The 27,844-nt window shown below is 34.6% G+C and overlaps 1 protein-coding gene across 1 annotated transcript in view; it reads left to right on the plus strand.

Moving 5' to 3' along the window:
- Nucleotides 1–15,813, plus strand: part of PPP1R3A (protein phosphatase 1 regulatory subunit 3A) — a 40,538-nt gene extending 24,725 nt beyond the window's left edge. Inside the window, exons 2-4 of the mRNA XM_082693070.1 lie at nucleotides 10,334–10,392; nucleotides 10,505–10,629; nucleotides 12,546–15,813. Coding sequence (XP_082549196.1) covers nucleotides 10,334–10,392; nucleotides 10,505–10,629; nucleotides 12,546–14,927 — 2,566 coding nt within the window. The 3' untranslated portion in view covers nucleotides 14,928–15,813. The remainder of the gene's footprint in view (nucleotides 1–10,333; nucleotides 10,393–10,504; nucleotides 10,630–12,545) is intronic.
- The last annotated feature ends 12,031 nt before the right edge of the window (nucleotides 15,814–27,844 follow it).

Below are 27,844 nucleotides of genomic sequence, written 5' to 3' on the forward strand. Positions count from 1 at the left end.
TATTTTTTCTAATTTAAAAGCTCTCCATTTTTCCCCCTTTCTTTCTTTAAGGAAAGAGGAGGATAGAGGAAACAAAATGAGACCAAAGAGGACAGGCTGAAAGGCTTGAGAGTTCAACTTTTATTTACTTTTTAGCTGTTTCAGAGTGAAAGGTGGTGCCCAAGAATTCCAAGTTTGGTTCTCTTTGAGCAACGCTGAACACCTTGCAGCAGTGTTAAGGAGACACAAATACAAGTCATGACTCACTTTGGAAATGATCCTTTTTTATGCCAACTTTTTTATTCCTTGTGGAACAGAGTTACACTCTTGCTGCCCACAACCCAATCTTGATATTTACCTGGACTGGCTGGGTAATTCCATCACAACAGACTCAGATTGTGTGGACCAGGTCTCTGAGAGGTTTCACTCACTTAAGAGACATATGAGCTTTTTAGCACAAAGGCATTGTTAAGACCTTAGGAAAACCATATCATTACTTATACGAAAACAACTACATTTCAACAGTGTTAAAATAAACTCCAAAAGCAGAAGTGCCACATACCCAGAAACTGGAGTAGTACAGTAGTATTAACATGGTGCCTAAATCTTGACACTGAATAAATAAAGTGTGGGTTAACATTCCCGTAAACATTTTATTTGGAGAGGACATTTTTCAATAAAGGCTACTTTTACCAAAGATCTAGTGATTTTTCTTTGGAGGATGGTCTTCTGAGAAGGACACTGTAAAAAGAACTAAGCAAGTATGCTAACATGGGTTGCAAATTTTACCCTTGAAAGTAGCTTGTAAATTAAAGATAGAAGAGCATATAAGGTAAACATCAAAAACTACGGATAACTCCAAGTGAAAGGAAAAGATTGGTACTTGGGTACCATGGTAGTGTAGAGTGAGTGTGTTTATCACACATCACTAATAACAAAAACAACAACAATAGTGATAATAATGATAAACTTATTAAACACTTCCATGTATTGAGAACTATGCTAAATTATTGCCCTTGTATAAGGAGGAGGCTATATTTTGGAGCAACCTGAAGCATAGAGAGGAAACAAAATGAGACCAAAGAGGACAGGCTGAAAGGCTTGAGAGTTCAACTTTTATTTACTTTTTAGCTGTTTCAGAGTGAAAGTGGCTTAGTAAGTGGTAAATAACAGGAAAGAATGAGATTTACATCCCCGTCTTCCTGCTCTTTTTCACTCCGGACTGACCCTTTATGAAAGAACATTGACATGGTAATCAAGAAACTTGTATGTAGTTCTAGTTTAGCTACTAAACTAGTTAGTGTGTGTGTGTGACTTCTGCCATATTGTTTAGCTAGGCTTCAGTTTCTGTCTCTGTAATATGATGGGTTGGGACTGTCCAAGTATGAGACCTCTTATAGATCTGAGATCCTGTGAATTGGAGGAGTTTGGCATAAAAAGTATTGTAAACTTTCTGAAGTTACATGAAGCTCAGAGGTAGAGAGTCTATAGAACTGACTCAAGTTTTGAGCGATTAACTGCTGACTCAGAAACACAAATTATTGTTTTTCTGTTAACTTACTAGGTTGCAAATACATTTCAATTCCTACCTTATCAATGTTTCATCATTTTATTCTCCAAGGCACTTAAATTGGTCTGTGTTTCAATGTATTTATTTTATGGGTATATGTGATGCATACACAATTATTTTCCTTTGTGCATAGAACTGCAGCCCTCCTTACATAACCGGATGTGAATTGCTGAAAATTCAGAGACATAAGGAGACACTTCCTGTATTACCTTCCTGGATTCTTAGAGTGTTTTCCTATAGCCCTGATAGGAACGAACACTTAGATCAGATGTCTTCAAACACGTGAACATCTTTGAGCTTCTACTAAAAAAATGCAGATTCCTATTCCCCACGCCAGACTTGCTGATTCAGATCTGGTTTTGGGCCTCCAAAGCAGCATTTGTAATGAGTGCCAGGTTATTTTCACATAGAAGGTCAGTGAACCACATTAAAGTTTGTGCCTCTTCAGCTGGCTGACCACCAATCAATACCCTGGGTTTCACAATCTTTCTTTCTTCTTGAATTGTATCTTAAATTTCTTGACAACTTTAGAATAGCTTTTTTATGGATAAGGCATTTGTACGTGCCTTAAGCTTAGAATTGCTGCTCCCCTCTTCTCTAACAAGTGTCATTTCTTGCTTAGTTTTCAAATTAAAGGGCAAACCCTCCTGGGCACTTTTCATACCCCATACTACTGCCCACTGAGCACACAATCATTACACTGCTGGGTTAATCCTTTATTTCGTTGTCTGCCTTCCCTTGTGGTTTGTGAGCCCTTTGACAGCAGGAACTCTCTCTTATTCATTGCGGTGATCTAGTACAAAATTTGGAAATTTGTAAGCATTTGAATATTTATTAAATGATGACTAACTGAATTAATATTGATTACCATGTATTTTAAGTTACTATTATATTTCTTATAGATCATTATTGATTGGAAACCATTAGTTTTTTTATATACTCAAAACATATTTTTTATCTACTTGAGGCCATCACATAAAATTTCAATGTCATGTACCATTTCTTTGAAGTGGGGGAAAATTTAAATTGTAAAGAAGATGCAAGCCTTTGTGCAATGATATTATGAGAGAAAAAAACATTAAAATCTGGGCTTTTGGATTCAATAAACCCTAATTTTCACTTCCCATTTGGTCAAAAGCTCAAAGGCTTTCTAAGCCTAACACATTTTCTCAATGAAACTCATTGCTTTCCTTTACCATTGTTTCTCCTCCTGAATTCTCTATCTCAAATGATGCTAGTTCCATTCTTTTAAATTCTCAAACTAGAAGCCTCTGCATTAGTCTTAATTTCTCTCCACTCTTAAGTGTTTTCTAAATAGCAGGAAAGCATGTTACAAAGTCACAGCAAACTAACATGGAATAGGGTAACCAGGTTTGGGACCAGGAGGGCCAACTAAAGCAGAGCAATGATTCTTCCCACTGCCTATCATCGAGGGAAGGGGCAGTGTGCATAGCTTGACCCGATAGACTCAGTCCACTGAGATACATCACATCTTTATCGGGGTTTACAAATTTGGCCTCACCTCAAAATCATCTTGGGAGTTTCTCAGCTCTATAATTCTCCATTCCTTACCTCCATGTGAAGGTCTATTAATTTAAAACTTACAGAGATCAGATCTGGTGCTTCTGATATGAAAGGCGATTTGGGGATCTGTTGTTATATCAAGAGCTATATTGTTCATGGGAGAAGGGAAGGACAAGGTAGCAGGGGTCCCAAACAGTAGAGATGCTTAAAGTTATTTTATAAGCTTGATCTTGAGTTCCTCAAAAATTCATCTAGATAGAATGCTCAAATCTAGCAAAACTAGTAAGTTACTACTTACAGGCTAGCTAATAACCACTTAGAATATTATGGACTGAGGTGAACAGTGTGGATGGGAAGGCATTTTATTTTTCCCCAGTGAAGGACTAGACTAAAAGCCAGGAGCCTAAGCATAACTGTGGGTTCCCTTTCCAAGCATGTGAGATTAAGGAAGAAGGTGCTTCTCCTGGGTACCTGAGATGTAGATCACCCAGTCCATAAGAGATCAGAAACCACACTGCAGATTAACTCAACACCTTCCTGACTTATAGTACAGGGGCCCCAGTTAACTGTCAGATTTAACTCTTCCTTGCTTAGGTCTTAGGAGTGAAAATATAGTTTTCTAAATCTCATTAATGCAACCAGGGTCAGGCAGAGAAAGCGATTAAAAAAAATCTATCTACAGGGACTTTATCAACAAATCATATTGTTTCCACATCACGAGTTGTAACTCAAATTTGATTCCTCTCCTCTTTTCTCATTGCCATTCATTTCAAAACCTCATCATTTTTGTGCCTGAAATACTGTAGTCTTCTACACAGATTCTCCATACAGAAGTCCCTAAATGAACCTCCAGAGATTGGTTCTGAAATGGACATCTGACCATGTCTCTCTCCCACTGAACTCCCTTTTCCCACCACCCCCTGCAGAGATTAAAAAGTGTATAAAGAATTCGGCCCCACTCGGCTTAGCATGCTAAGCCCTTTTAAATTGGAGGGGGAGACAAACCATGAAAGACTGTGGACTCTAAGAAATAAACTGAGGCTTTTAGAGGGAAGGGGGTGAGGGGTGGGTGAGCATGGCGGTGGGTATTATGAAGGGCATGTATTGCATGGAGTACTGGTTGTAGGGCATAAACAATGAATTCTGGAACACTGAAAAGAAATTGAAAAAAAAAAAAGAAAAAGAAAAAAATCTACTCAAAAACAAACTGGTGGTTACCAGAGAGGAGGTGGGCTTAGAGATGTGTTAAATAGGTGAAGGGGATTAAGGAGTTTAATGAAGGGGATTAAGACATTATAGTTTATTCATCTTTGATTTCCCAGTGTTTGTTATTAAGTTGTGAGAGTGGGTGATCAAAATATATTCGAGAAGAATGAATGACCCTTATGATTAAATAATACAAAGGACTATATTATATGATTTAAGATGCGTTGGAACTTTCTCCACAAAATACATATCTTTTTGACATTTTAATTTCTAAGTGTATAAGATTTTAGGAAGTTGTTTAATTATTTGAAGTCATAATTAAAAACATTTTCCTGAGCTTTGGAAGAGGGAAAACTTTCAGCATTATAAGACAAAGAGGTAAAGAGAAGGTAAGAGTAGAAAAGATGCTGTGCATTTGCTCAACAGCATTTGTTATGCCACTAGTATGGGTCAGGCGCTGTGTTAGCCACTGGGAATACAAATAAATATGAAATTTCTTTGCTTAAAAGGGCTCAGTCTCCCTTAAAAGGGAGACTAGAAATATTCAATAGTACTTGTCCTTTCTATGACAACTGTGTATAGTTCTGGGCCCTATCATCAATCATCAAGTGCTTTGTTTTTTTCCTCAATTCTTCTAAAGTTGTTTTAATTTCACTCTTTAGATATAATTGGTCATATGACTGGCACTTTGAATTTCAGAGTGGGATTTTATCTAAAGTCATCCTCTAATCTAAGCCACAGAACAACTCTATATCTCTATATCTCTATATCTATATAGATCTCTATCTCTATATCTCTATCTATCTATATCTCTATATCTATCTATAGATCTATCTATATCTCTATATCTATCTATAGATCTATCTACTTTAGTAGTTTTTAGCTTATAAAAAAAAGAACATCTGATGTAATGTTTTGGGACTATTCATTTAATGTTATATTACTAAGATTTACCCATACTGTTGTATGTCTCTGTGGTTTATTGATTTTGAGTGCTATATAATATTCCTTTTTAATGTTATGCCATAGTTTTGTGTCTCTCTCCTGTTGGTGGGCATTTGGATTGTTTCAAGTTTGTATACTTGATAGCGATTTTTATCAATTAAATGGATATTAATTTTTATCAATTAAATGGATATTAAATGGATATTAAGACCTTGTGGTCTTGATTTACATTTCTCTGTTCTCTAACAATACTGCCTATCCCTTTCTGTGCTTACTGGCTATATGTAGTTTCTCTTCAGTGAAAGGTCTGTCCCTCTCCCCTGATTCTATGAAAATGTTAGGGCTTTCTTATTGAATTGTAGGAGTTCTTTATATATTCTTGATGCCTTTTTGTGTTGGTTTTATGTAACACGTGCATTTTATCCTAGTTTGTAATTTTTATTTTTCTCTTATAAATCTGCCTTTTAATGAACAAGTTTTAAATTTCAACACAGCTACACTGACAATCTTTTTTTTTTATAGTCACTTTTTTCCCTTCTTATTTAAGAAAAAATTTCCAACTCTGAGTGTGTAAGATATTCAAATGTATTTTCTTTTTTAAGATTTTATTTATGTATTCGACAGACAGAGATCACAAGTAGGCAGAGGCAGGCAGGGAGAGAAGAGGAAGCAGGCTCTGCTGAGCAGAGAGCCTGATGCGGGGCTCGATCCCAGGACCTTGAGATCATGACCTGAGCTGATAATGACCAGAGGCTTTAACCCACTGAGCCACCGAGGTGCCCCACATATATTTCTATTAAGAATTTCAAGGCTTAGGGGTGCCTGGGTGGCACAGCCAGTTGAGCGACAGGCTCTTGGTTTTGGCTCAGGTCATGATTTTACCATAGTGAGAATGAGCCCCACACTGGGAGTGGAGTGGAGTCTCCTTGAGGATTTCTCTCCCTTTTCCTCTGCACCTCCTCCTGCTGTGCTCTCTAAATAAATAATTGATACTAGCCATACTTCTGATAATCAGGTCAGTGACAATTGTAACTTAATGACAATCCCATGACTCAAAATGGCTTTCCATCAAAGTAAAACCTGTTCAATAGATACCAGAAATATACAGGAGTAAAAATAAACCTCTACTGGTCAATTTAATGAAACTGGTTGTATAAGTTTCACATTTCAGCAGAGCACTGGCAAAGAGAATATTTTGGCTTTATATACTTAAATCAGATGCTAGATTTTTTTTTTTTTTTTTCTGAGTGAAGGAAATGTTTTGTTATAGAGGATACATAGACTTCCAATTTTATCTGAACTTCTGGGTTCATTAGACATTAGTTGCATTACTGCCAAAGTTTTTGTTGCTTCTAAGTAAGTATGATTTAGTGTATTGCTTAACCTATTCATAGAGACAAATTTGAATCTTAGATTTTTTTGGTTGTTTAAAACAGGAATATATTTTCAAAAGAATAAATGACTTTAAAATTCAAATTGTTTATATTTCAACATTCCATAGTGGAACATTTCTGTGTTATTTTTCAACTTCAAAGATGGTAATAGTTAATTTAAGTTTCAAGGGTAAATTTCTTGAACAACTTTGCTTATATTTGTTCATTATACCTATTTAGGAAACCAGACTTTTCATGAACATGCACAATGTTTACAGAGAGAGGTATATCTAATTTAGGGTGTGCTATAATAAAAGCTGTGTTTTGGAAAAATTACATTGTGAGTTCTCTTATGATTTTTTAATATAGAATTACAGAAATACAGAATACAATTAAATCATCTAGATTCTTTTTATATTTTGTGTAAGTATGGTTCCAGGTGGCTATATTATTTTAGGATACTATTAGTCTAACAAGCAGAAATAAAAGCAATATGAACACTTCTGCTACATATGGGTCCTGCTGGAGAAGTTAATGTAAGGCTGTAAACATTGGTCTTGCACAGTATTGGCCACAAACATTAAAATTAAAATGCATGTATATAGCTGAAAAAATAAATAAATCTTTAAAAAAATATTTTATTTATTTGACAGACAGAGATCACAAGTAGGCAGAGGGGCAGGCAGAGAGAGAAGAGGAAGCAGGCTCCCCACTGAGCAGAGAGCCCAATGTGGGGCTCAATCCCAGAACCCTGTGATCATGACCTGAGCTGAAGACAGAGGTTTTAACCCACTGAGCCACCCAGGTGTCCCATAAATAAATCTTAAAAAAAAAAAAAAAGAATTTCAAGGTTTTTGACATTTCAGGTTTTATCCCATCTGGAGTTGATTTTTGAATACATGTGCTGATTTCATCTTTTCTGTAGAAGCAGCCATTTCCCCTATCTCCATTTATTGAACAATCTCTTATTACCTGCTATGTAACCATGTTTGCCATATACCCAAGTTCTAGATATGTGCATCAGCATAGCAGTCTTTTTTTAAAATTATTTATTTGAAAGACAGAGATCACAAGTAGTTAGAGAGGCAGGCAGAGAGAGAGAGGAGGAAGCAGGCTCCCCACTGAGCAGAGAGCCAGATGTGGGCTCTATCCCAGGACCCTGGGATCAATGACCCGAGCCAAAAGCAGAGGCTTTAACCCACTGAGCCACCCAGGTGCCCCCAGCATAGCAGTCTTAAGTAACTAAAACTTCATAAGATTTCTTGAAATTAGGTAGAACAGGTTTCTCCTCAAAGCAACTTCTCAGAAATATTTCATCTATCTTCAGTCCTTTAGTCTTCTCTTTAAGACAGTGTTTTCAGGGCACCTGGGTGGCTCAGTGGGTTAAGCCGCTGCCTTCGGCTCAGGTCATGATCTCAGGGTCCTGGGATCGAGTCCTGCATCGGGCTCTCTGCTCCTGCGGGGAGCCTGCTTCCTTCTCTCTGTCTGCCTCTCTGTCTACTGTGATCTCTCTCTATCAAATAAATAAATAAAATCTTAAAAAAAAAAAGATATGTTTTCCAATTTTGTAAAAAACAAAACAAAACAAAACAAGAAACCCAGAAAACAAAAAAACCTGTTGTGTATTTTTAAAAGATTTTATTTATTTATTTGAGAGAGAGCAAACAAGAGAGCCCAAGCACGGGGAGAGGCAGAGGGAGAGGGAGAAGCAGTCTTCCCCATTGAGTAGGGAGCCTGATGTCGGGTTCCTTCCTAGGACCCCAAGATCATGACCTGAGCCGAAGACAGATGCTTAGCAGACTGAACCACCCAGGTGCCCCAAAAACTGTTGTGGAATTTTGATTAGAATTGGACTGAATCTCAGATCAATTTGGGAGAGAATTAATACTTTAATATATCTTCTTCCTATCTATGAACATGGTATGTATCTCAATTTTTCTAGGGGTTTTTTATTTCTTGATACAACTTTATTCTTTTCCTTGTAGTAGGAGTCTTACATATCTTCTATTAGTTTTCTTCATAGATATTTGGTATAATATTTAAATTTCATGTATTTCAGCTTTTCTTTCTTGTATTTATCCCTGAATCTAAGATATCTCTCCCATTTTATGTATTTACATGTTCTATAAGACACCAATATAATAATATACATTTTAGTACCTAATTTTTTTGTCCCTCATATTAGTTAAAAGCAGGTTTATTTTCTTTTGATGCAATCATTTTTTAAAAATTGAAGTATCTTAGATAATTAAATTAGAAAAATTATTGATTGCATTTTGGTTAGTCAAAAACAGAAGGCTTTAAATGGCTGTTTTTCCCTCGACAAATGAGATTTTCAATGCTGTTATGGAGATAAAGAGAGAGCAAGAACAACTAAATGGTGTGTGATGGTTTATATATTTTTAAGTACCTAAATATCATGTATTTGGAGAAGGAAAAAAACCCATCAGCTTACAGTTAGATTGCACAAAAACAATTCTTTGCATAATTATTGGCCTCATTAAACAATACAGATTTATAGGTTCAGTATCAATTGTGTAATTACTATATTTTTCCAGTGATGTTATATTTATGCAGAAACATTTTCTTCATGGACCCACTGAAAAATACCAAATATTTTTGGTACAGTTAAATTAAACTTATAAACTTATAAATATATACAAAATATATATACAAAACATAAATACATACAAAAAATACCTTCTTGTTTAGTCTAGATGGAAGAATTTGAAGTTTTCTCATGATTGAAAAAAGATTGGCTTTCCTGGGATTTGGAGCAACATTATCCATGCAATGGAGAGTAGACTCTATTACACAACTTTATCAGCCATTGCCAACTTTCTAGATGCATTTTATTAAAGAGAAAAGGTCATTGAGAAAGTCATCATAAGAAAATTCAGCTGAGACAATACAAGAAAATGTGAACACTGGCTGAATCATTTCCAATAGATTGACCTGTTTGTTGAGTGTCATGGACAAATCTAAATTCTAACAATGCCACAAATATACCTACAAATAGAGTACATTTGAAAGAAAAATGTATTAATCACCATGCAGAAAATTATCATAAAGGAAGTATAACCCAAATCATTTTAAAGAAAGAAAATACATGCTTTCATATGTGCAATCTGAAGTCTTGGTTGTAAAATTAGCCTGTGGCAATACAGACATAAAGTCTTTGAACTGAGTATAAATTTAGCTGCCTTTCAGTTTTTAGTTTGTTTTTTTTTCCCCCTTTCCTGGAGAGAGAGAGTTAATGTTATATCCACCTAACTGAAAGAATTTTAAATAAAATGCAACACAAAAAAATTAATAATTGGAACATTAAAAAGCAATTTCCATGACCACAAAAGGACTGTCAGTTCATAAAACTTTATCATTTAAACCAAGAGAAAAATGTTCTCACTTGCAAAGATTAAATTCATGCATGATGGAATAATCAGCATTTACATATATTTTTGCTTTGGTTATGTAAGTTTTAAATATAGACAACACAATCTTATTTATAAATATGGCATTGTGGAAATTATTTAAAAATTTTTCTACTACTAGTGAATTACTACTGAATTATTCCAAGAGATTAATTTTAGTTAAAAAGCATACCAAGTAATGCAAGAAAATATGAAAGGTTATATAATATTTGACTTGTTATCTGTTTGAATTTTCCCCTGTACAAAAATACTTAGAAGAGGTAGTCTCAGAAAACATTTATAACATTCTGTTTTAAATTTGACAGTAAAGAAGAATCATTAGCAACATCAAATGAGAGTAACTTTGAGAACTCAAAGATTACAGGTAATATTTTTTATTTGATTTTTTAATTTAATTTTGAAACAAAATCTGTGTCTTTTTTTAAAACCTACAATGATAACGATCTTACACAGACACAATTTTATTAACTTTGCAGATACCTATATCCCAACAATTGTTTGTTCTCATGAGGACAAGGAAGACTTGGAAACCAGTAATCAAAATGTAAAAGATGTAAACAGGGAACATGATGAACATAATGAAAAAGAATTAGAGATGATGGTAAGTGTTCTGGTTGCCACGGTATTACAGAGGATGAATCCATTTATGCTTCAAAGATGCTGCAATGCCTGCCTTTCAATAGTTTCAACTAATATAATTTGCAAATGTGAAAGCACAGCCTATTTTGTCCTTGCATCTCTAGCTTGATCAACAAGGCACTTTGATTTCAGTATGTTGCTTCTGGTCTCTGCAGTGGTAAATTAATGACATTCATTTCTTATCTCTTCACCAGCGGCTCTGAGTAATAGTTTGTAGGAATTATAGAAGAGGAAGCACTATGCTGATGTGCATTTCTAATCTTTGTGACAAGTGTACACTTAGCATAAACTCGTCTGTAAAATGAGAGGGTTGGACTCGATGATTGTTAGAGTCTGTCCAGCTTTTCAAGTCTGAATCCTGCATTTAACAGCATTTTTTTAAAAAACTTACTTCCATCTTTGTGAGAATCTCACAGTTCTATATCATTAGGAAGTATTAAATTATCAAATGAGGAGAAAATAGCCTGTGCTATATTTTTAAAACAGGAAACAAATTCAGTACTGTACAATTTAGTATTAAATTTGTTATCATAAATTTCACACTTGGTGAACATTCAATCTATTTGGAATTTTGGGGGGATGGTTTAGATAGCATTTTTATCACAAAGGAAGAAATGGGAGTAAATGAGTCACATAATGCAATTTATCCTTTACTGTATTTGGTTGGAGCTCATATCATTAGGATACATGGATTCATAATCATCCAAGATTAAAATGACATTTGCCTCTTCAAGTGTCAGTGCTGAAACAGAAAAGAAATAGAGCTCATCTCTTTCCCCACATTTTCCACCTTTTCTATAGTGATATGGAAGCTGCATCACTAAAGTATGCAATTTACTTTGCTCCAACTTTAAGAAACTACAAAGTTGTCACCCATTGTGAGAATTCTCACCAGCTGAAAGTTAACATCGCCATTTTTTTTTTTCAAACCACAGAATATAATGAAAGGGCCCTGAAAAATCACATGCTTCACCAATACACCTCATTACAATGAGCAGGCTCAAATATAAAAGTTTGTTTAGAAGTTACTGAGATTGTACATCCAATAAATGAACAGGGAGCTGTAATTTAGATGCTAATTTGCTCCATGCTGACGTTAATGCATAAAACAATGAAGCTCTATAATAGATGGAAATACAACCAAATCTGTGGAACCCACAGGCATTGGCTTACAAGACAGCTGTGCAGTTGACAAGTAACATGAGCCTTATGTGAGAAGAAGGGGAAAACGTAAGATTTGCATATAATTATTGAGATCATGCAAATGTCAGTTATGAGGAGGAAAAAAAAACACAGGCATCTCACTGTTAAATCCTGACAGTTGGCATCACTGAAGAGCTCAAATACATTTGAGTACCAGTTGGCAGAGGGTCATTAAAACAGAATTTGCAGAGACATTAACTCCCTCACTTTTCTTTGAGTGACGTTTTGCTATTAATAGTTTGCAGAGGCTTTGCAGAAAACATATTAATAAGAGAAACTGTAATAGGGGCACCTACAGCAAGTGTAAATGCAGCAAGGGGCACCCAGGAAGCTGCTCTCTAATTGATTAGCATGGAGCTATCAATGTGTATATCCTAAGTGAGGAGAAAGTGCAATGACAAGCAAGAATAGTTGAATAATACAATGTGATATTTGGAAGCTGGAAGGAGAGTGATTAATTTTGGTCCCTTTTCTTATTAATCTCATTCACAAGTCATAGCCTAAAAGGATCCCCCCAAAACATCCGGCTTTCAGAATTTATACAAAATCCACAAATGAAATGAATCAAGGAAATCTATGAGTTAATTGCTAGCCCCACTAATGAAATCTAATTCATTCTGTATATTTAAAATCATTTGATCATTATCTGTTTTGTTTTGTTTTTTATCCCTTAAGATAAATCAATGCTTAATAAGAAGTACTGCTTCCAGAGATGAAAAGAATACCTTTGCAATAGATCCGGTCAATTTTCCAAATAAAGCTGAGGGGTTAGAGAAGAAGCAAAGCCATGGTGAAGTACACCCTGACTTGTTTAAAAGGTCTTTGTCTCCAAGTTCATCAGCAGAAAGCCCCTTAAAGGGAGATTTTTACTGTATTGAAAAATATTCCTCAGAAAATAAGTGTAGACATCAACTTTCAGAGGAAATTACTACAGATAGAGGAGAAATTGAGCCACCATTGGGAGATACTAGCAGTAATGAATTAGTGCGATTACATCTTGGCAGCAAAGAAGTACTGGATGATAATGCTAATCCCGCGAAAAGGAGAGCCAGAGTGCAAATACCTTGTCCCTCCACAGATCAACTAGTTGCAGACAACTTTAATAAAAAACATGAAGGAAAAGCTGAGAAAATTGAAATAAAAGATTGGGAATGTTTAAGAAGAGATTTCCACTCAGAAGAATCAATGGAAAAAGGGTCTTCTAAGAAAGGTTATGACAATGGTAAGACTGAGGAGGAGGAGCAAAGAATACAGTTAGATGTTAATGTAAAACAAAGCAAAAATTTTCATTCAATCTTACATGACCAAGAAAGGAAGATGGGCCACTCTGAAATCAGTACAGAAGGGGCGGCAGCTAGCAACAGAGACCTAACCATTCAGCTGAGTAAAGACACCACAATTCCCAACCAGGCAATCAGCGCAGATATGTTTCATTTGCCAAAAATAAGTCTAAGTTGGGAAAAAGCTGTGTTACCAACTCCAGGACGTGATCTCTTGACTAGTGAAGGCACTACTTTAGGAGGGATGCGTGGCCAAGTTTGTTCACCAAGAAGTGGAAATGTTTTGAGGAATGATTGCCTTTTCCAAGTTGAAGAAGAAAAATCAGATTGGATTAATCGTGAAGATCAGAATAAGAATGCACAACAGAAACTAAGTTGGAATGTTCTAGAAAGTCAGAGAGAAGCAAGAGAAAGCAAGACAAATAGGACAGAACAGATCAAAGAACAAGCAGATTGTGAAGACATGTGGGAAAAAAGAGATAATACAAGGAGTTTGAAAGCTATTCCTACGGAAGAATTGTTTACCTGCCAAGAAACAGTGAGCTGTGAACTGTCTTCTCTAGCTGATCATGGTGTTACTGAAAAAGCAGAAGCAGGTACAGCTTATATAATTAAGACAACATCAGAAAGTGCTCTAGAAAGCATGTCTGCTAGAGAAAAAGCAATAATTGCTAAGGTACCTCAAGAGACAGCACGAAGTGACAGGCCCATCGAGGTAAAGGAAACAGCGTTTGATCCACATAAAGGGGGAAATGATGATTCACATTATACCCTTTGTCAACGAGATACAGGAGGTGTAATTTATGACAATGATTTTGAAAAGGAATCACGTTTAGGTATTTGTAATGTACATGTAGATGAAATGGAGAAAGAAGAAACCATATCTATATACAATCCTGGGAAGACACATGACAGGAAGAAATGTGGCATTGGAAATTTCACATCTGTAGAAGAATCCTTACAAGTTGTTACAGGCAATCAAAAAGCAGCATCAGAACTGGATTTACATTTGGGAATGTTACCAAAAGATGAAAAAACATTTCCAAAAAATAAAGATCATAAACAGGTCCAAGAATTAAAGAACCGAGATAGAGATGCTCTTATTCATTCTGCTTTAAACTCAGACACTAACAGAGCTTCTCAGAATGGCTCTCACGTTTCCAATCACCATGCTAAAACCTCAGTGCCATCTCATGAACAGGCAATTGCTGTAGAAAATATAATTACTACCATGACTCTCCAATCTATTTCTACTAAATCAGAATATAATTGTAATCCAACAAGTGAAATCCAGGGTGTTGAGAAGCACCCTCATCTTGGTTCTATACCTGAAGAAGTTTCTAAAAGTTCAGGAACAGAGACCTCAGGTAGTAGCAGAGAAAAATTTAAAAGCCAGATTTTTCAACAAGGAGAACACGGTGTAGAAAAATCTCTACGGTCAACGATTTTCATCGGTGAAGCTGTTGAGAACGTGGAACAGGCAAGGCATGAAAATGAAGGATTAGCCTCTGGACAATCACTGGGCTCTTCAGGTGACAAGCAATCTGAGAGCTCTACTTCCACTAGTCTCCCTGCCCAGGAAGGTCAAACTGAAAGCAGCGAATCTCTGCTTTCGAAATACACCAACTCTAAAGTCCCTTATGTCCTTTTGTTTCTGATATTTCTTGTAACCATCTACCAGTATGACTTAATAATTGGCCTGGCATTCTACCTTTTGTCATTGTACTGGCTTTCCTGGGAAGGGGGGAAACAAAAAGAGTCTGTCAAAAAGAAGTAACTTCACCACTATTATTATTTTCTCGTAAAAGATACGCTTTTTAGCCCCAAACATTTGGATTGGTGAAAGAGACTATTCATTGTTCAAAGAGCCAGTGCAGTTTTTCTCTTGAAGGATCATTTAAAAAGGAATGCGTATGAAGTTTGCTCCTTCATATAAGTAATTATTCTATATAGGACCATTATGTTTGGATCATTAAATACCTATATGAATATGAGATCTGAAGCACGTCAAGTTGAAATTAGGTACAGCTGTTGCTCCTTAGCAGGCTATGAAGGTGCAATGCTTCACGTCTCTTCACTACTTAAAGTGCCATTTCTTGCATTCATTTCTTTTGCAGTAAAGCTTCAATTTTTCCCCCCTAGGGTATTTTTCCTTCTACGGTTTTTTAAAAAATAGATAAAACATGAACAATGGTAGAGGACCTTTTTTTTTTGGTCTTTTGGTATTGACCATCGAATTTGCATTTATCCCTTATCATTTATCAGCACATTTTGATAGATCAAATCTTTAAACTTTGATTTCATATTTTTAAGAACAACATCCATGTATATTGAAATGCATAAACTTAAAGACCTTTTGCTTGAATAATACTTTATACACAGATATTTTACCTCCTATATACCTACAAAGTTAGAGCACTCATAAGCCAAATCTGACAAAAACTGAAACAATTGGGAGATGATCTCTCAGTTTACAAAATTTTCTGGGTGGCTTGTCAATAAGCAATGTTTTTGTCTTACAAAGAAGAGAAAGTATAACACAGCTGAACAATTTTAATGTCAAATATTCAGTTGAGATTTTAAATGAAAAGTTCCACAAGCATCGCTTCAGAATGAATTTGTACCTATAAAGCATCAAGTATTAAATGGTAATAATTAAAAAGATACTTGGTAGTATTTTTTGTCTTCAAACAATTTTTACTTGGTAGTATTTTTTGTCTTCAAACAATTTTTTAATCTTTTTTTTTTATGAGACAATGAATTATTTTCCAAGGTGCATATAGAGACGAACTAATCATTTGTGATTGTTACATAATCATCAGGTTGTTAAATGATAACTCATGGTTTTAGTGGGCAGATAAGTAGACCTGGAAATCTACTCAGGGAAAAATGAATATCCCGGATAGCAGTGACTTTAGCTGCTGTTATTATCTATGGTTAAGTATGTTAAATAATGGAACTAATCATTTTGGTCACATAGTGGGAATGTGAAGATTTTTATATAAGATTTCAACAACCATTTATTAAAGGACTGTTAGATCCAAAAATCCTGTGCTCTGGTCTATGGCACAGTACTTCCTTTGATACCCTGAATGGTTAGTTTTCAGGGAGGATGCATAGGTATGTAGTTTGATACTTTTGACTTGGCTAGGAATATGGAAGAGAGTAACACTGAGGGGGTCCATTTGGGTGATTTCTTTTTCATAGGAACTTCCTTCATAGAGCATGTAACATGATCTTCAGAGAGAAAAGATAACCTATTTATCTGTAAAGGTAAATTTAATGAGTAAAACTTGCATATATCATCCCATGCTTCTAAGAAACATACATTTATGGGAATAAAAAATGAGAACAAAGCATTTAAACTGACTTTCATGTAGTAGTAAATGATTTCCCTAATTTTCATTAGGTACACAACTATTTCCAAATCCCTAATTGTATGCTTGTCTCAAGTCCCATTGAAATTGAATGCTTGACTTTAAGTTTTTAGTTGAACAAATACAAACATCCTGAAGTAGAACTTAGGGCAAATATTTGATTGTTTGAGAAAGCACATTTTCATTAAATACAAGTGGAATACTGTAGGGCCATACCTAGAATATTATCTCTAAAATTCTATCCTGATAATTTTGTTGACAGGTCCAAATTACAGCAGAGTTAAGGTTAGTATTTCTTCAGATCTTAATGGCTTGGTTTTTGCATTCTACCTTTAAGAGTTTCGGTCAATATGCCATATCTTATTAATGCAAAGAACACTACATTACTTTATTAACACAGGTGCCCGAACTATAATTATTCCCTTATACATAAAGAATGAATTTTTTTTCTCTTTTACTTAACTTTTGGTAACATTAACTTACTAAACCTTCTCATTATGTATTTGTAATATGACAATAGAAGTTTCAAAGACTTTAAAATATTTAATTGTGTATTTCTCTGCATGCAGTGAAGAAATAATGGGTGATTTAACTGACTTTCCAAACATTTCTTATGAAGAATTTGAAATAAAGTCATAAGAACTTAGGAAAGTGTTGCTAGGTGGAGGGGTAGATTTTTGCAACCCATTTTGATCACAACATTATGACGAGCAAGAGAAATGGATCTCAGAAAGAAGTGGGAGCCCCTGGTTAATAAAGATTTGACTGTGAATCATCATGACAAGGTAATTTTTATAAGTATAGATGCCTTCACTGTGTCCCCCCCCACCCCAAGTATAGGTCAAAGGCAAAAAGAGGGTGTGGCAGAAAAATAAAAGAGAACTTCATTACACATCTGCCTCCTATTGTTCCTAAAAAATGTGATATAATAACTATCACCTCTTATTTTGCTGAGCTTCTATTAGAAACACAATTCTGAAAATTAACTGGCAAGTATAGGTATCAACTATCTTAAAAATCACATATCTGTTTATCATCGATATCCCAATAGATTTTCCACATAAATGGAAATGAGTCAGTGAAAGAACTCACCTTGCAACATTCAAGAACTTTGGGTTAATGCAGTTATGCTTCCCTGCTGAGTTCTAATATTTTGATAATGAAATAGTGATTGTCACTGTTTTGTGAGAGAAACAGGATCATCTCTTACTTGTGATCTTAAACCGGTCTACTGGGTAAATGGAAAACTTAAAAATATCCAGACCAACTTGAGGATATAAACGACTTCATTTTCCCAAATTGCATTCATGGCACTTTTCTTGATCATTTTTTTTCAGTCATGAATGTTATTTCACATCACCAGGCGCGTTGCCTTTTGTACTAGGCTGAATTTTGCATATAAATAAATTAAAAAAGCACAGAAAGTAAAACAAGAACAAACTAGCAGGAGAACTAGTAAAGATGCATGCAGGAGGACTGTCATCCCCAGCGCCAGTTCATCCACTGATTCCTGATACCAGAATCTCTGCTCTTTCTTTCAAGTTTTCAGAGTGAATACAGAAACTGAACTATGCAATAAGCACTGTCTTTTGTTCTTTGAACCCTGCCTCAGCCAGTTCTTGTGGAACTGAGGAATAGGGTCAAACTTGGTTCTACAACAAAGTATGAAAAGAAACATAGGAGACCATGTTTTTCCAGTGTCTTCACAGTTGCACACATGTGTGAAGAGAACAACTAAGGAAGTTACTTCTATTTATTTAATTAAATTAAGTTGCCTTTTCTATTTTCAGAAATAGTTCATAATAAAAATCATGGCAACGTAATCTACTTTTCATCTGTTAAAAATAGGTTTGGTCATTAATACATTTCCATAACTTTATCTGAACCTCTTTGAACAGCAAATTAAATTTTCGCTAGCCTAGCTTTGAACAATCACGTGTTTTCATGAAATGTCGTCATTGTAGTATGCTAAAAACTTATTAAACAAATGACTCTTTAAAAAGTTCAGCATTTTTGTTTTGTGTTATTTCTGTATTTGTTAAATACATATATATTACCTTCATTTTTTTTTTTTTTAACTTAAGTAGGCTCCACACCCAGCATGGAGCCTGATATGGGAGCTCCAACTCATGACCCTGAAATCAAGACCTGAGCTGAAATCAAGAGCTGGATACTTAACTGACTGAGCCACCCAGGCACCACACCTTCTATTTTCAAAGTGAAACAATATATTATGTAAAAATTTAAGGAAAAATTCCCTAAGTTTTCCCCTAATATATCCAATTCTCTATATTCATGATAATAAAGAGTGGTATGAGTAAATCAATTTTATTTGACTGAGATGCCTCCACAACTTGATTTTGGAAAACATTTCATTCAATGCCTATTCAAGTTACTGGTCTTGGTTTAGTGCATCATCCCTAACACCCCACCTGAACCACAAGGCCTTATTTCCCACTGCTTTCTGCCTGAAGTCCTCTGTCAGTCAAGCAAGTCATGTGGTCCTTAGAACATGCCATGCACCTCAGTGGGTTAAAGCCTCTGCTTTCGGCTCAGGTCATGATCCCGGGGTTCTGGGATCGAGCTCTGCTTCGGGCTCTCTGCTTGGCAGGGAGCCTGCTTCCCCCCCTCTCTGCCTGCTTCTCTGTCTACTTGTGATCTGTTTGTCAAATAAATAAATAAAATCTTAAAAAAACAAACAAACAAACCATGCCATGCACTTCTGTTCCTCTGTGGCTGCTCTTGTACACCCCTTTGTCTGGGGCACTTCCAGGTATCTTTACTCTTCCAGTCTAACTCTGTACATTTTTTTCTATGTACACCTCAAGCCCTTATTCTTTTGAAGTCTCCTCCTAGTTCAGTTTGTGGGATATCTTTGTTTTCAGATATCTTTGGACACTCATCTTCCTGCATGCAGTGGGCATTTGAGTAATTATCCTCACTGGACTGCCTGCTTGTTCAGGACAGGGACAACGGTTTCTTCTTCCCTTCCATTCTCTCACAAGGAATCCTCGGTCAGTACTTGTGGATAAAACTGAACTGCAGTAATCCCTCCTTCCTATCTTGTTTCTAAAATGTAGACAAGATACTCTGAGGTCTGATTTTAAAACGAGTAAACTTAGTCAAAAAAAGTTAGGATAATTTAGTGAACTTTCAAAGACCACATAGAAAGGGGCAAAGAGGAAAACAAGACAAAGTAATGCAGGGGGTTTGGGATGTGGAAAAGAGACAAGCAATCCTTTCTCTCCATTTCCCTTAATAATTAAATCGATTTTCTATATTTATGAATTCTTCTTAGCATGGGAAACATTCTCTTCATTCTATTTCATGGGAAATAACACACAGATTGTATATCAAAAGAATAATAATGTATACCTTAATTCACTGAAGGGAAAATTGATAGAACAAGACCTGCTTTCAGATAAAGTAGTGCAGTCGCTTAAAAACCAACAAACATCACAAGGTATAAAGTGTAAGAAACTCAATCTTCTCAACTGCTGCCATGCCCTTTGAAAATGGCTGATCTCTCAATTTCACACCTGTTCTGCATGTCAACTTTTCAGGTTAAGCAAATAGCACAACCATCAAAAACAGTCACTGGATTTTTTAAAAAGAAAACACTTGCCATATTAACATATAGAAGAGTCTGTATATACATATTTACAAATATATTCACATAAGCATGCAGGCACACGCACATATAAACGTACACGGGTATTCCAACATCTGACAAATAACAGGAATGGCAGAGAACATAGTCTACTAATACAGTGTGTAGTAATGCAGATGATATAACATGTAAAAGAGTTATCCTTTCCTTGAAGACACTCATTTTATATATTCGATATGAAATTAAAATGGTAACACAAAAATATGCCTATTTTTGCAGCAGACTCTAAAGGAAAGCAGTGTATGGCCTACAAATGTAGTATCATGTCATGTAACAGCTTGACACCATCAGAAATTAGTCTCTTAAGACTTAAAAGTAAAATAAGATACACATTTACTGTATTGTAGAATTCATCGATATCATGTATTGATTTGGTTCTGAAACAGATTTCAAATTTCCTAGAGATGCACTCTATAAAACATAATATCAAACAACAGAGAGGTGGTGCTTAAAAATCACTCTAAGAGGTTAGACATTCTCTTTGTAAACACTTAAATAAACCATATTCTATTTTTAATAGTTTCGTGTAGGAGCCTTTTAATGTTCAATTTATAAAATATTTTTAGCATGGAGCATTTATGAAAATGTCACACATTTAAATAATGTTTATACATACATTATAAAATGATATTTATATCATGCTTTCTATATGTCAAACGACTCTTCCCAATTAATCTATGAATTTTGAGAAATTCAATTGTCATTTTCGTTATGCACACAAAACTCCATGTTAAAGTGAAAAAGTTCTGACTCCTACCTAAGGAAGGAATAAAGGTTAAGGAAAAGATAATTTCCCAACTTCATAGACATAAATAGAAATATTTTAAATACATTTCTATTCTTTGCAAGTTGAAAAGGGAAATAGGAAGTAAAGATAAGAGATTATAAATGTCCTTCATACAAAGTCCCTCATTTCACTGTCTTCAATATTTGGGGTAAATCCTACAGATTTCAGTTTTAATTAGTTATTTTCTCCCATGTGAATTATTTGGCTTACCTTGTCTTATCTTATCCCCATCCTTAAACCAGTATTTAATTTAAGTGCAACATATTGATTTTTCATTATGTGAATGAAAAATCATTCTTGCTCAGCACCCAGCTAGTCTGGATATTTGAGTATAATATCTACATCTATAGCTCTATTGATCTGTGCATGTGAAGTTCATCTTTAATAATAATAGTAGTAATAATAACACTATAACTATTATAGTAAGAGTTATTGTAACAATAAAGCAATAGCCAGCTCTCAAGCATTTACAATAATTGGGCACTGTTTTAAGTCCTGTATGTACAAAAACTCATTTATGTTTACAACTCCATGAGAGAAGTACATACTATTAACCTTCCCATTTTACAGATAGAAATGGATATAATGAGAATCTAGCTTTTCCAAGGTCACACAGCTAGTAGGTGGCAAAGTCTAGATTCAGACTCCAGTAGACTTTCTCCAGAGTTGAACCTCTTAACCATTGCATTGTGTTGCTCCTTAAATTCAGATATACTAAGTTATGGTATGAACCACAGTCATATTCTAACATGCTACATGGTGTTAAATTGTATATAAAAGCATTACATGTAACGCATCATCTTTTCCACAGATAATCCTATCTTTAATAATGCTCCTAAAAAAAAAGAAAGCTCCTAAAACTATTCTGCTCTTTCCAATTTATTCAGATGGCCTCAATTAGAAAAATATATATACACTGATTTTCTTCCAGGCCCCAAGAAATACACCAGTCCCATGTCATATACTAGTCTGAGTGAGCAAAGGAGATGGAGACATAAATCAGCAATTGCAATCTCGTGACCAGTTCAATAATAGAGGTAAGATTTAGGAAAAGAAGTGACACAAAGGAAGGACTGTTTGGTCCTGTAAACACTTTATTTCTTTGATTTCAGGGATGTGCCATCTTTTTAACACTGTAATTTTAGGCATCAAGGAAATCACAATAAGACCCTCCAAATATCTCATTAGAATTGTTAGAATTGTTTTACAATCTTAATAATTACAGTGAAGATACATCTTGATATAAATGGTATAGTGTTTATTTTTGCCTGATGTCTCTCTATAATTATTAATAGTATTATTTTCATTTTCAAAAGTCACATGACTTGACTGAAAAATTACAAGGTCTGCCTAAAAATCCAATAAAATATCCTAGCTAGTAGGTATAAATCACTCTGTGTCACATGAATAAAAGGGGAAGCATCCAATATGAATACCTCTATAATCTACAGACAAAATTCTTGTCCTTAGGACTGCCGAATATAATTCAGATATACCAGCCACTGGTCAACATAGGTGAAGAAGTGCAACATTTTTGCTGATTCAGTATTGCTGAGAGCAATGATTAAAAAACAAAAGCAGGGACTTTTTTAAAGAATGCACTGGTCAAAAGCCATTGGAAAGATGTCATTTACATTATTGGCACAAGATTATTATAACACTGTGGAAACTATACAGTATAGCTTATACCCTATTCAGAGGGCTCAGGACATGATAACTACATTATACATGATAGCCAAAGCAGAATTATCAAGATAAAAAAAAACCTTTACAAAAGCTATGGTAGCCACTGTATGTTACTCAAAATTATAATAGTCTATGTTGTTGGAAGCTATATTATGAGTATACATTCTTATTATCTGTAAGAGGAAGAAAAATTTTGTGGAAACAAATTAGACCATATTACTGGCATTTAACAAACATGGCATAAGCCAATAGCATTACAGTAGCCAAAATAAGTTAAATATAAACAAATGACCTAAGATATTCAGTGAGAGACAAAGACATTTGAAGACAGAACTGGTGTCCCTCCATCTAGTTTGGTCTTTGCAATAACCTTAACTTCTGGACTCACTTCAAAACAGGTGTGCTGTGCTCGGACAGTGAATGACAATGGATTCAAGTGGAAGCATTTCTTTCACTTCTACTTAGGAGATGTGTGTATGCAATACTACATAAAGAACTACTATCATAAGTTAAGACCACAAGATATGTTCCTGCTGAATGAATGGCAAAAGGTTAGCATACTTGTCTTAAAAGCCTTTAGCTTTCCACTACATCTATATCTTTGGGGTAAATAACCAGGAGTGCAATTGCAGGGTCATAGGGAAGTTCTATTTTTAAGTACCAGGTGGTGGGTATTATAGAGGGCACAGATTGCATGGAGCACTGGGTGTGGTGAAAAAATAATGAATACTGGGGACGCCTGGGTGGCTCAGTTGGTTGGGCAGCTGCCTTCGGCTCGGGTCATGATCCCAGCGTCCTGGGATCGAGTTCCACATCGGGCTTCTTGCTCGGCGGGGAGCCTGCTTCTCCCTCTGTCTCTGCCTGCTATTCTGTCTGCCTGTGCTCACTCTCACTCCCTCTCTCTCTCTGACAAATAAATAAAATCTTTAAAAAAAAATAAATAATGAATACTGTTATGCTGAAAATAAATAAATTTAATTAAAAAAAAAAAGAAATGGACTCTGATCCAGTTTTCTGTGCAGGAAAAATAGCACGTTTTCCTTAAAAACCAAAATGAAGTTGCCATTCTCTCAAGGGAAATTTAAAAAAATAAATAAAGAAGAAGTAAAAGAAATTGAAAAAAAAAAAAAAGCCTTTAGCTGTCTTCAACCCACATAAGACAAAGAGGAGCAGGTTTTGAATACTGGTCCTTCTATATATATTCTCTCCTCATTTAAAAAAAAAATCACTGGGGTCAATATTATGTATCTATAAAGCTATTCTATTGGTGAAGGTGTAGAGATCTTTGTATTTTATAAAGTTGGGCATCATTTTTTTAATTGTTAAAGCCAAAGGGAATTTGATAATAGTCAATCTCATTCTCTCAAAGTGCTTTGTCTGGAAATAACCAAAACCCCTCAAAGTAGTTTAAGGGACAAAAAAGAAAAAGAAGAAGAAGAATGTATCATAAAGAAATAAGACAACTACTCCAGGGCTAGAGTGAAAATAGGCATCAATAGGAACAAGAAAAGTCGTCAAAACTGGGGTTTCTCTAGGCTTTTGTGTTTTCCCAACTCCTCCTCCCCCATGTCTACTTCATTTTTCTGTTTTGGTCAGTGGATTTTCTCTTTTGACTTACTCTTCTAGGCATGTGGTTCCTAAAATAGAATTCTCTAATAGCAATATTACAACCTGATTGTAAATGTCCAAAAGTTAACTGGTTAGAGTTTTCTGGATGTCAGTTCGAAACTCCTAGGAGACAGAAATTCATTTGGCTCTATCTCTATAAAATGTTCATTCTAGATGGAATCCACTGTGTCCCAGTAACTGGAGGCAGAAAGTAATGGGGACTTCCTGTAAAGGAAATGTTCTCAAGTTCTCAAGAGTAGGTAAGGATTTGTAATGTGTATCTATAATGCGCCAATTCTCATATTTTTGTGGATATATTTTTGCCTCTCTTTTTCCTTTTGTAGACCTATAAGGCCCCAATTTTTTTTTAAAGATTTTATTTATTTATTTGACAAAGAAAGATCACAAGTAGACAGAGAGGCACGCAGAGAGAGAGAGGGGGAAGCAGGCTCCCTGCTGAGCAGAGAGCCCGATGTGGGCCTTGATCCCAGGACCCTGAGATCATGACCTGAGCCGAAGGCAGTGGCTTAACCCACTGAGCCACCCAGGCACCCAGGCCCAAATTTTTTTTTCTAAGTTTTTATATAAATTCCAATTAGTTAACATATAATATAATATTAGTTTCAGGTATAGATTTTAGTGATTCATCACTTACATACAACACCCAGTGTTCATCACAAAGGTCCTCCTATAACGCCTCAATTTCTATAGATTTATAGTAGATATTGATATTGGGAGACAAAGTAGATCTTTATATTGGTGAGGTAAATTTCCTATATTTTGTTCTTTAAAATTCTACAACTCTTGGCCCTTTGCTTTTCCATCTGAATTATAGGATCAGCTTATCAAGTTTCATGGAAAATTGTTTTTAATGGATTTTTTTCTGTGTACAATAGAGAAGAATTGACATTTTAAAAATATTGAGCCCTTCTACAAAAAGTGTATTTTTTGTTTTCAACTATTATTTGTAATATAATCCATGAATATACTGCCCATTTCTTATTAGATTTATTCCTATATACTTTATCGATTTTGGTGCTATTGTGAATGAATTATTTTTTCCTATTATATTTCTTTTGGGAAATTATTAATATAATGTAAGACTTGACTTTTATGTGTCACTTATTCAATTACTTTGCCAAAATCTCTCACCAGTTCTATTAGTTATTAGTTTGATATTTTGTTGGTTATACCAATAGTGTATAGGAACATTATTGAATTTTGCATACTGATATTCTTTATGCATTTTGCAAAAAGTCTCACATTAGTACAACTAGTTTGTATTACTTTTAATCCTTTTCTTTTTTTTTTTGAGGTGAATGTATACCTCATTTATTTTTAATCCTTTTCTTAAAGAAAGTTCATATAACACTATAAAATAAAGCTAACATTTTTAACTGAATTGAACTGGTCTTGAGATAATTATCTATGCCTCAGAACATGTATGTGTGTGTATATATGCATATATATAATATTTTTAAATTTTCCATTCACTTGTAATTATTTCCTGTTTCCCATAATTCCCACTGGAATTTAACACACAAATGTGTTATTTAACCGGACAGTTAATTTATTTAATGATCTCTGATTTTTGGTGTCAAATTACATTAGACTACTGTCATAGAATATGATTTATTGTCAATTATTTGAACTGTGATAACACTTCATCTGTAATCTACTATTTATGAACTTAATTATTATTCTATGTATGGATTCATTTTTTTGGATGTAGAATTCTGTATATATTTACTAGGTTGAGCTTTCTAAGTTTGTTGTTCAAAGCCACTTGCTAACCAATATTTAGTCTGCTTCAACTAGCATTCCATGAAACCTTCTACTAATATTATAGAGGTATCCATTTCTTCTTGTAATGATGCCTGTTTTGCTTTAAATATTTCAAGTCTCTTAGTTCTTAGTTGCAAATAAGCTCATTATTGCTAATATTTCTTATGTGACTTTTTCCCTTTCTTTTTGTCCATGATATCTTTATTAACATTTTGCCTTAAATTTTATACCATCTTATATTAATATTGCTGTACTAGTTTTCTTATGGTTAGTATTCATATCACTTTATCTCATCTCTCTTGCTAGCAACTATGGCTGTGTTAAAAAAAAAAATCCAATCTGTAATCTGTCTTTTAATAGGTGAGTTCGAGGCATTTACAGATTTTTAATTAATATATTTGAATTTATTTGTATCATGCTATTTTAAGTTTATATCTTACAGTTCTTATCTCTTTCTTCTCTATATTGCATTCTTAATGAATTACTTAAATTATTCTTCCAAGTCACTGGTTTTCTCTTCTACTTAATGTAAAAATTATTTTTCAAATTTTAATAACCATGATTTTTATTTAAATGTATAGAATTTTTCTCTTTCATGACTAGCCATTTTCATTTTTCTTCTTTTTAAAAAATAATTCCTTGTTATTTAAAAATAGAAGAATTCTTCCATTGATCAATTCGAGTATCATAAATGTAGATATTCAAAGTCTTTATCGGCATAGTTCATAAAATTAATTTAGCTTGGAGTGAATGTGCCAATTCTCGCTTTGATTAGCTGTATTTGATTTCTTCATGTGCTTTAGAATTCTTGTTTATAAGCTCATTTGTCACTTTCTTTCTCTGAGTTTGTTTCTCCCTGTCTCAATCCCAATTTGTGGTTGTTTTCACTTGGCGTCTTGATCCTCATATGCAGAACTAATCATATCATCATTTTGGGGGCTTCTGTGCTGTGGGGACAATAGAAACATTGCAGATTCTGTCAACTGCAAAGTCAGTTGTTGTTTTTGTGCTAGCCTTAGCAGGGAGGCTATTTATTCTTTGTAGACTTGTAGCTTATGAAGGTTGTATTCCAGGTTTCAGTATGTGTTTTCTCATGAGAAGGGGAGCTCCACCCCCATTTGTTGGGTTCAAATCGTGAGCATTATCAAATGTTTGTATTTAGCCCAGTATTGGATGTGTCACATCCCAGGAAATGGCAGGTGGGAACTGGAGGGAGAAAAACGTAGTCTTGCGTGTTTGTTGAAATGGTATTAAAGGGAGAAGAAAAGTACATGCACTGCCTGTCTGTTTAATAATGCCCATTTAAGATAATCTCACAGTGATAGAGTGAGATAGTTTACTTCTAAGGTTACTCCTAAGAAAGGCTTTGTTTAAAAGGTTTGATTGATCAATGCTAGTTTTAACAATAGCAACAGATATTGAGTATATTGTCTTTTATTCTCTTTGATGAGTGCTAAAAATTTAAGTAATAAGAATTTAGAATTTTATGTTTGTACTGGAATTAAAATAAGAAATTAATAAAATTTAATATAAAAAGAAGTTAGAATTAGATCAGAGATGCTGTGGAATTGATTTTTTAAATATTTATGATTTATCTATAAATTATACTACCACATATCCCTTTGTGGAATTCAAAATATGTAGAACTTACATTTGAACATCATTATGTTAAAGGGAAAGAAATGATTTGTTATTAGGGGCTCCTAGGCCTTGCTCAAATGCTTATTTTATGTAATCCAAGGATTCCCTAGAGCTTGAAAGGTCTATGTCTAAATGCCTAA

The sequence above is a fragment of the Mustela nivalis genome, assembly GCF_964662115.1.
Source record: "Mustela nivalis genome assembly, chromosome: 12".
NCBI lineage: Eukaryota > Metazoa > Chordata > Mammalia > Carnivora > Mustelidae > Mustela > Mustela nivalis.